This window comes from Ciconia boyciana, chromosome 3 (assembly GCF_034638445.1).
Source record: "Ciconia boyciana chromosome 3, ASM3463844v1, whole genome shotgun sequence".
Taxonomy (NCBI): Eukaryota; Metazoa; Chordata; class Aves; order Ciconiiformes; family Ciconiidae; genus Ciconia; species Ciconia boyciana.
Genome location: NC_132936.1, coordinates 46,661,977 through 46,672,408, shown reverse-complemented (window position 1 = coordinate 46,672,408; position 10,432 = coordinate 46,661,977). Strand labels below are relative to the sequence as shown.

The 10,432-nt window shown below is 47.6% G+C and overlaps 2 protein-coding genes across 12 annotated transcripts in view; one reads left to right on the top strand and one right to left on the bottom strand.

Moving 5' to 3' along the window:
* Positions 1-1,351: 1,351 nt before the first annotated feature.
* TSTD1 (thiosulfate sulfurtransferase like domain containing 1) lies at positions 1,352-3,958 on the bottom strand. The gene is made up of 4 exons (XM_072855569.1): positions 3,824-3,958; positions 3,463-3,633; positions 3,092-3,251; positions 1,352-1,777 (listed from the first exon to the last, which is right to left on the bottom strand). The coding sequence occupies exons 1-4, from the start codon at positions 3,924-3,926 to the stop codon at positions 1,714-1,716; spliced, it is 498 nt and encodes a 165-aa protein (XP_072711670.1). The 5' UTR covers positions 3,927-3,958; the 3' UTR covers positions 1,352-1,713.
* Positions 3,959-4,156: 198 nt separating this feature from the next.
* Positions 4,157-10,432, top strand: part of USP45 (ubiquitin specific peptidase 45) — a 59,972-nt gene continuing 53,696 nt past the window's right edge. For 7 of the 11 annotated variants that reach the window (XR_012041427.1, XR_012041430.1, XR_012041429.1 and 4 more), the window contains exon 1: positions 7,579-7,716. The gene's annotated coding sequence lies outside the window, so the exon portion shown is untranslated. Of the gene's footprint in view, positions 4,280-7,033; positions 7,167-7,578; positions 7,717-8,049; positions 8,246-10,432 lie in introns of those variants that run through there. The other 4 variants (XM_072855554.1, XM_072855551.1, XM_072855549.1 and 1 more) reach the window with 4 other exon arrangements.

Genomic DNA, 10,432 nt, shown 5'->3' with positions numbered 1-10,432 from the left:
TCATGGTAAACAGGCAAAATTAATAGACCATAGGATTTGGCTAAATCCAACAAAACTGTTGGCATCTGTTACTCCTCCGGATCCAGTCTGAAAAAGACCTTTCAAGAGTAAGGTGGTGAGAATTGCAGAGTAATTGACCACAAGGTAACACCCATACTCATCCTGGCATTTTAATTTCACCTCACTCCCATTAATTCGTCAGTTAAACTAAACCAGTATTTTGGAAATTAGTCTAAACTCTGGTTCTTAAGTTGTTTGGGGTTTTTTTTACGGATTGGAAATAAGGTATAGCAATAAGACTGCTAAAAAGTCAGTGATGCTTTGAAGAAAAATGCACTCATTACTATTATGACAGCTACGCTACAGGGTCTCTAATTATTAGCAAAGATGAGAGAACAGAAACCCCCATAAGATACACAGTCAGGGCAGTGCAGCTAACACAGCTGGCTGTGCCAACTACGGGAGTTCTCCTCTAGAAACAAATGAGTGCAGAGAGACTGCAGGACAAATTCTAGTAAGATTAGTTACTTTTTCTTCTCTGTTCTCTGAACTTGAGAGGGTATATTTTCTAGGTCCTCTTCTCACCATGCAGACTGCACCGCCAGAATGGAAGAGCTGTAGGATAAGTGCACATTGCCTGCAATACTGATTAGAGCAGAACCAGAAATTTTAATTCCTTTTTCCAGACATCCTGCTGAGTCCTGAACTTCTGTGCTAGGACTTAAATTTTCTAGAGGCCAAAGCAATTCACCCTTGCTAGTTCCCCTGAGCTGCTAGCAGCATTGAAAAACAAACAGAAAAAATCCTTAAAATTATGACTATGCAAATTTATAGGTGGGGATGGAATGGGTCGGTTTGGTTTTAAAGTTTAAGACATGCAAATTAACGTACATAAAAGAAAGGAGTTTAGTAACTTCCTTGGACACCTTAAGTTTTCCAGCCTAAAATGATTACATCTCTGTAATAATAACTTCAAATACAGGCAAGTTCTCACTTGATACTGAGCTGCTGAGGGAACAGAAGTTGTTGACTGAATGTTACAGCATTTTGTGCTCAGAAGCAGATCTGCATATAGGAATGGATATACTTCTAAAATAAGGAATCACACAACATCTTGAACGGCGAGGATTCTAGCATCAGGTCAATTTCCCTTTGTATTTTCTAACCCGTAGTGGAGTTTTGGCCTTAGAATCACATAGTACAAACCTAAAAATTTGTACTCTACTTGTACTCTTTGATAACACAGTAACTATTGTAAAACTCTAGCTACACATGAAGTATAATAAATCTGTGCTTAGGGCAGTTACCCCAATTCCATTAGAATATCTGCAGTTTAACTATTCTAAACAAACTACCCAACACAGTTATTTGGGGAAGGGTAATTTTATTTGCCCTGTCATCATTAGTTTAAACAGTCATAAACTACATCATACAAAAATCTTAGTAAACATAATAAGCACTTGGGTTCTCTTCACATACTTTGACCAAAAAACACAGCCCAAAGTAAAGGTTGAACAAGTGTTACGTCCTCTGTTCATTTAGATACAATTTAAACCAAGCAGTTGATACGCATGGCTATTTGAAGGTGAATGTCCATTTACACAAGAAAACAGGAGTGGCCTGTATTCTGGAAGTGGAATGCATGTAGTTTCAATGTGAAAACCTACAAACCATGCTGAAGCAGTGATGGGGCAAGGGCTGGGGTAGTCATCTTCATTTTTTCTCTGGAGGTTCATGTTTTACCCAATCCTCAAAGCCACCAGCATATTGCTGAACTCTGAAAATATGCAGAAGATACAATGTTAAGAAGGACTCTTCTTGAAAAAGGTATCTAAGAGGACATGGCAAAAAAATCAGAGAAAAAAAAAACATGCAGAAATTCTCTGCAATCAAATACGCTTATACCTAGCTTCAATGAGCCAGATCGACATTCCTTGTACTCTAATACTGCCTGCTTCCATGCAGTGTGTTCTGTAACTCTTTTCTTCCACATGACACAATGCTGGAGATAAAACATCAAGCAAGTAGTAGCAGCAGGATTAATGAAACAGTTTGCCACTTCTTTTTTTTAAAAAGACAGAACAGACTCACTGCAGTGGGAGATTTACATGCTATTATGTCTAATACTTCAGATGTCATCAAATAAATGCAGCACACTGATCTCTACTTCCTTGCAAACCTACATGCTCTATAGATCTGACATAAGCCTGCACAAAACTAAACTCTGGAAAACAAAAACCCACCATGCAAAACAGTACTGACTCCTTCAATTATGCAGCATGAAAAACAGGTAATAGAGAATATTTTGCACTTATTAAAACAATATATTTGCAAAACAAGAACGTGGTTCCATACTTTTGACTAGAATTAGCGGGGATATTCCAGTTCATGAATTGCAGTTCAGCGAAAACATGAGCAAACAACCAATTTTTTAAATTCTATCTGCAGTCTTCAGGGCAGTGAGGCACCTTCTGGCACGGGTGTAACAAAACTCTGCCAACCAAATGCTGCTTTTGCTTCCACTCTATCAATCTCATTGTCTTTTTAGCTATTGCCTTCACTGCTTTACTCCTGGCAAACAATGCAATGCTTTACTGAAAGTGAAGGCATACTTTGTCACCAGTGAACTGTACAGGTAGAACTGCAATTTAACAAAGGGTGTGGTTTCATAAACTATTTAATCTAATTTAAGATTGTACTTCTACCAAAGTGAGCGGTTCTCCACCCTTCCAATCATCCTGTGTCTCAGGGCTAGTGCTTATGAAGCTGTATAAGGAAGCAACGTCTCGGCGAGGGAGCCCGAAGAGGCAGAAGGACCCTTCAGTGGCAGCACGGTCTTGCAGCAGATTGCGTCACCTGCGCAGAGCTGCTGAGGGGTTGTTTCACAGGGCGATACACCTCACTTTGCTGGAACACCCAATAGCGTCTTTAAGGTTCAGTGGAGACACGAGGAGGTGTCCAACTCAAATACCAGTCGTTTTGTTCATATTCCACATTTAAATTTTTACCCTTGCCCACAAGAAGCTGAGCATGAGATCTGCTTCATGGGGGGAGGCTACATTAATCCCACCCTTACACACCCATGTCATACCTGCTGAAACCCAAGGACATGGCAAAACTGAGTGCTTGTTTACTTCTTTTTCCTGCCAAACAGGAGAAAACCACAGGGTCCGACTTGGATGGCATCTTTTGATTGTACTGCTCCTTGAACTCCGTTGGGTCCATTTGTAGAGCTCCCACTAATTCACCCACTGGGAAATACAGAAAAAAAGTCTCATTTATTCTCCATCCACAGACAGGCTTACACTTTAGTAAGGCTTCTAATTCCTCTGGAGGAAAAGTTTAGCCTCACAACATACTAGCAGCTGTCTAGCACAGTTCCTCTTTGCTCAGCCTCCACAGACTTGACCATCAAGCAAAGGGAACACCCAACGTCCCCACGTAGCAGCGTTAATAACTTACGCGGTATGTTGATAGACGCTGGGATTTTTCCGTCTCTGTCGATCTCCCACCTCTCCCGCACGTCTATGTGGAGGACGTTGGTCTTCTTCAAGTCTTTGAGCTCTTGGTAGGAAAGGCTCGGCGCCCCGCCGGCGCAGAGGCTGCGGCTGGGGGCACCCGCCGCCCCAGGACCTGGCAGAGAGGCGCAGCCCGTGAGCCCAGCGCAGGCCCCCGCTCTCCCGGCCTCTCGGGGAAGGCCATCGCCCCTAATAACGTTTAACATATTCATACGGGGCTCCCCCCGGGCGCCGGCAAACCTCACCCCACCGCCCGCGTTCGGAGAGGCCCAGCCGCCACTCCGCCCCCCGCGTCCCCGCCTCACCGGGCGCTGCCGCCCGCCACCAGCCGCCGCTCGCCGCCCGCAGGGCCCAGATCGCCCGCCACCAGCCCCAGCCCCCGACCCCCATCAGCCCGCCTCCGAACATGGCGGCCGCCCGGGCCGTCCCTGCCGCTTGCCGCCAGCCGCCCGCCCACACCCGCCGGGGAGGAGACGGCTCCCCGGGCGGCACCGCCTTCTCCTCAGAGGCGGGGGCGTGGAGGCCTTGATCCGGCCTTGGCCCGCTCAGGGGCGCGGGAGGCACCACCGGTTAAAAACAATAATTTTTTTTTCCTTGTGAATCCCTCCGATTTCTGACAATTTATGACTCGACGTCGATAAAATATTTGCACGCTCGCACCCAATGAACTTACATCTCGGCATTGCGTGTGGGGCGATCCCCCTGGTTCAGGGAAGGCCTGGATTTCGCCGGAGCTATAAAAAGCCGAGCGGCCTGGGCAGGTAAGCCGTAGGCAAGCGGCCCACCGCCACGCATGGCACCTGCCGGCACCAGACGCAGCCGGGTTAGGCAGCCACTGCCTTCGGTTTCGGTACATCGAGCAACTGCCGCTTTGCCTGCGCAGGGTGATTTCCACAACTGAGCCAAGCTGTTGAGAGGCCTTAAAGTACCAAAGGCTGGGAGACTGAACAGGGATGAGGAATTTTGTGCCAAATCCACTCAAAGTAATTACCCCCCCCCCCCCAGTGTTACACCTGAGGAGAAATGGTGATCTTGGCACTGGCCTGCACCGCTTTCACCCTTGCCACTGTCCCCTTACAGCCACAGGAGCTGTGGTCCAAGGGTAATAACCGCATCCCTAGTTTCAATACGCTTTGGTTTTGAATGCTGTCAGTCTTCCAGCCCCAAGGACTGATGGCCAAGACATGTTTTAAGTGGAGAAATGAGGGTCCCTCTGTTCAATGTGTTTTAAATCAGTACTCTCTATTTACTACATACATTTGCAGATACATTATGTACCAGCGGTTCCAGTCTTTAAAGGCAGGCGTGCTGGATCTTTTCTCTTCATAAAAGATGCATTTTGAGGAGTTTGTTGTTGAATCTTTACTAATGAGAGTTTTCCTTCTCAAAATGAGAACAAAATATTTCTTGGTACTGTAAAGTATGACAAATTGAACCTGGCACATACAACTGGTTCACTAGCTGCCCTTCTGCCAGCCTCTCCATATGGCCTCTTTGACAGGCATTTGCAAATTGTCTCTTTGAAGCAGAGTATTTATATATGAGTAGAAGTTTTATGCGTTTTCCATTTTCAACAAGGTATGGGTAGAATGCACTACTTCTAGAAATTATCTTTTGAAGTGTAATTTACTCTGTATTTTATCTGTAGTAAAATAATAACCAGAGTTACTCTCCATTTATTGCATATATCACTATAAGGACCATAAAGCATGTGATGTGGAATGTCAGGATACTTGTATGAAACGCATATTCACATGAAGTTGCATTTTTAGAAATTAATTTATGGTTTTAATTTGACCCTGGATTATACATATGTACGCACAAAGAGAGAATACACTAGCTTGCTTGCAGAAATAGGAATGATCCACTAGCCATCTTGTGAAAGACTGAGAGTTTGACATCAGAGGAGATCAAGCTAGGCAAACTCCTCTGGTCGGTGAAAGGGTGGGAAGCAGCACATTCAATTCTCCTCTTGCCTTCGTGGCACTGTCATTCAGCACTCACTCAACCCCTCCTCAGCAGCTTTCTTCATTTCACCTCTTGGGACTCTCTCAGTTTCACTTCTTCTTCATTTCACTCTCAATTTCTGCCCAGCCTCCCACACTCATCCCTGGTGGCATAATTTCCCAGCTGGTTACCTAGCTGCATTTACCGTTGCACATTCTTTATGCTCATCTTCTCACTCGACTGAAGCCTTCGTTGATCGAAGAAATGGTTCACAGATCTAGGCCTTCATCAGGTCTTACTGCCTTTCTGATTTTTTTGTTACTGCATCTTCTTGTTCTATCATCTGGGTTTTTTCCCCCCACAAACTTTTCAGCCTTCCCATAGTATTCTTCACTGTGCTTTACTATTTGCTTTCAGCCTTCCCTCTCTGCTTTCTCTTTTCTTTCTTTCATGCCTCTGATTGCTGATGCTCTTCATGTTTCTTTCTTCTTTGCCCTTGACCCTTCATTTTCTCTCATTACCAAACCCCAGACATGATTCAATCTCAACATTGGCTTTCTTTGGCTCTGCTTTTGCATTGTTGAGTGCTTCTGGAGGAAAGCTGGGGACTGGCTGATTTCTGTGACAAATCTGTTTTCCTAACATGCAGCTGTAATTTATATATCATTTTTCCCAACACAACGGGAACCTATGCATACAGCCTGCTGTCCTCACTCTCTGCACAGAATTCAAACCATTTCCTTTGGGTAGCCTTTTCTCACCTCATCTTTTCCACCTCCTTTGCTTGCCTTCCCCTTCCGCCAGTGCCCTGACATTCTACCTCTTCCAGATATTTCTGTTCTCCTCTCCTGTGCTAAATGAACGTATTCCTCTTCACATCACACTATCCCCCTTTCACACATGTTCACTTTTCCTTCCTTCTCTTTAACCTTTTAATCTAGTTATTGCTTTTGCAGTGCAATAATTCTCTAATCTCTCCTGTGCGGAAGAGGAAGGACCCACTTCTTGATCCAGTTTGTTTCAGATTATTGTCCCATATTCTTTCTCCCTTTCACATATAGACTCCATGAACGTGGTGTTCACAACCCATGTCCGGGGCTCCTCTGTTACATGGCCTGCAATCTGCCTGCAGATCTCTGTGCTCAGTTGTCACCACTGTCATTGAAATGCCTGAAGAATTCCTCCTACCTAAATAAAATCCCACTTAATCTGTCAACCTCTTTCAACAATACTCTTCTTGACATCTTGACTTTGCTTGGTCCAATGACTTCTACATGCTTCTCTAACCATTCTTTCAGCCTGTTTGTCAGCAGATCCACTACAGGTTCTCCATCCTTGGTTCTTGAGGGGTGCCACAGCAACTTCACCCTTTCCCCCTTTTTGCTCTATGCCTTATCACTGGATAATCTTATTCCAATAAAACTACTGTCTCTCAGTCCTTAATTCAGAATTGCCTTCTGTCCAAATAAAGCCCCCCTTGCTGTATAGCCACATGCTGAGTTTAATCTCAATCCCAGTTTCTACTAGCTCCTCCCTCGTGTGCTGAACACCCTTTACTCTGCCTGTCCCTCAGCTAGGATGGGCACCTTTGATTCTGATCTCCCTCCAGTCCCTCCCACGGTGGCTACCCTGAAAATCCACGCAGGGCCCAGACCCTTCTGCATAACCTCTGGGTACGACCATCCACACCCTTGCGCACAGGTAAGCCTGTTAGCTTGCTCCCCACATGCACAAACCCAGTGCAGTATCTCCAGGTCTTTCAGCAAGACCCCGCCAAATTCAGATGCGAAGGTAACCCCACCATGTCTCCCTTCCTTTGCACCCCCTTCCCTTCTTTGCCTTGAGTTTCTAAGGTGCCCCGCGGCCAGAGCTGCTGCTACCTGTTGCCTCTCAGCGGGCCCAGGTACGCTCCCGCCCAGCCGGCAGCCGCGGGCAGCCCCGCTCCCCCACCGCCCTTCCTACCCGGGAGACGCATTTTGCCCTCGAACCGGCACCACCCGCCCTCCACGCTACCTGCCCCCCGCCGCCGCCTCTTTGCCGGCTCGTACGGCGCCGGGGGCAGCCCGTCCGCCGCCCTGGGGCCCGCGGGGAGCCGTCCGGGCTGAGGCTGGGGCGGGGAGCGGCGCGGCGAGGCCGGGGGCGGGCCGCGCCAGGCGGAGCAGAGCGGAGCGGCGCGGCCCTGGCTGCGGCCCAGCTTCCTCCGCCGCTTCCTGCCGCCGCGCTTGTCTGCCTGCCTGCCGCCCGCCGCTCCGTGAGTGCGGGGCGCTCGGGGCGGGGAGGGGGGAGGCCGCCGGCCCAGCTCGGGGGGGGCCGTGGCCGCGGCGGGCTCCTCCTGCGGAGCCGGGGGGCCGCGGAGCCTCGGCGCCGACGCGCGGCGGCCGCGGCTGGCGCGCCGGGCCGAGCCGGGCCGGGCCGAGCCGCCCCGCCATGGCGGCGGCCGGGCCCGCGGCCTGCGGAGCCGCGTCCCGGAGGGCGCCGCGCAGGTGCAGCCGGGCGGGGCGCGGGGAGGGGGCGCGACGCTTGTGCCGGGCTGGGGGGCACGGCCGCGCCGTGCCCCGGGCCGGGCGGGCCGCCCTCCCCGCTGCCGGGGGCGCCCGGGGCAGCCCTGCCCGGCGCTTCTCCCGCGGTGTGCTGAACTGGTAGCCAAGTACGGCTCGCGTGGGCTCGTTTTGGGTAGCCGGCGACGAGCTGCTGGTGCCGACCGTCCGCTGTCGGTCTAAAATAGGTTAACCCTACCGTGACATGGAAACAGCAGCACCGGGCCGTCTCCGTGACCTGCAGTAAGTTTCTCGGTCTATTAAATGAGAGAGAGTCGGTAGCATCGCCTTTGGTCGGGTTTAAACATAAGCTCCGTTCACTTTGCATTAGGCAAGTTGGCAAGCAAATGCAGTTATGAAATGGTTTTGCGGTTCTGTGTCATGAGGCTGGCGTGATTATTTCTGCCCCGCTCTGACAGCGTGGCATATGCCGGCCTGGTGGTGCCACTGCCGGCCTGCTGCCACTGCTGCGTGGCTGTGTGAACACAGGCTGTGGGCTCCCCACACTGAGTATTTTAGCAGGCGACGCGTGTGGCCGCAGCGCTGCCGCTCCGCTACCTGAAGTTTCTTTTTCAGCAATTGCAGACCGGTACGTGCCTGGTGATTAGATGGCAGCCTGGTGACGGTCCTCTGGATTAATCGGCGATGTCGTATTTTAGACCCATAACTGCAACATTGCACGTTGTATTTGAGTTAATGTTTTGATTCTCTGATTCTGGGATTTTTTATAGAACTTCATTCGATCTTTTGCTGTTGATGTCCTTGACTTTAGGATTTCATCCTGCTCTTGCTATAGGTGTGTTGCTACTCACACGGTTAAACAGGATACTCATGATGGCATATTAAACATAGATGCACAAGAATAAAGTAAGACGTCAAGAACGTAGAAGCGGATGGCAGTAACTCCAGGGGTAGCACTGTATTCTTGTTGCGTGTCGTCTTTAGCTACAAGTATTTCCTAATTCGATTAAATAATCCTCTCATACAAGCATATAAAGCAGAGTCATGTTTAAAGGATTCTTTCCGCTCTCATTTTCTAGCTTTTTAAATGGAAGCATAATAGTGGCATGAACATGTGCCAGATTGATAGCGGAATATGCCTTTGTGAAATTGCAGTTTACTATGGTTGTAAATATTTTGTCAGATTTCTTCATGAAATATTGAAGAACTGGCGCTCTGTAGTTTTGTTTCTGTGAGATTCACAGAAATGTAGCTAGCGTCTCACGGGTCCTGCTGTGAGCATCAATCGTGGATCAAGGACAAGTTGTTCCACTTTAGATGTGTCATCAAAACAAATTGGGGTAGTTAGTATGGAGGAAGAAAATGGAATGAAATTTTTTGCTCTCGGCGGCAAGACTTTGACTTTCAAAGAGCTCAAACTAGTTTTCTGTAGTCATTTACGGTTTTATCTGTTTTTACCCCCATTAATTAGCTGACTCCTGCAACACCCTTCCAGAGTAGATGGGAAGTTATGCGCAGCCGTTGTCTTCCTTCATTTGCGCCAACTCAGCCCTTTAGGCAGGGGTACAGCGTGAGTCTCAGCTTAACGTCTTATCTTGTGTGGGCTTCAGCCTGCTATCTCACACACTGTGCTGCAACCACAGTTCCTTTTCATTACTTGTTATTACTTTACTATTTCTTCTTCTTTTCTTTTTAGACTTCACAGAATTAATGTTTCTCTGAAGTTCATCCTTTGCTCATATTGCCCTTCATTTTCTCTTATGACATCTTGAACCACTTTTTTCCCAGTTTTTGTCCACATGGTTATCCTGCCAAGATACTGTGAGTTCAGTGGCTATTTGCCAGCTGTTTCAGTTGTTACACCCTCACATTTTCTGTGGTGATGGCACTGTTTACATCGGTGTTCATATCACGCGAGTGCATAGTCTGTCAGCTCTGTCATCCGACTGCCTTTTCAAACACAAAATTTTAACTTGCGGACCAACATCATTAGTTAGAAGCCATGGCTCTCTTTATGGTACTTAAGTGTTTTGCTTTTTAAAGGAATATGTATGGAATATGAATATGTAGGAAAACCCATGTTAGACCATCCACCCAGACGTTTTTCCCTCTTGGTGCGTTCATATTTTTTTAAATACATTTAAGGTGGGATAGAGAGCATAAGGAAAAGTTACAATTTACTTTATGAGTTTGGATATTGACAGGGATCCCTGGAATTTTGCATAAGACACTAGCAAAACATTTCCTATAAGATACTACCAAAAAGATGTCATCAAAATACTTCTCCTTTTACCCACTCAATCCTTTTATTTACTTTAGTCATAAACCCAGTTATAGGGTCTTTTCGTTCTTGTTTCTGTATGCATCTGGTTTCTGTTCATCCTTAGAGGTAGGTTTCCTGTGGCAGGTAGGTTTCAGTAGGAAATCTGAGGGGGATTGTGCAGGATGCAAACATGAACGTTGACAGAT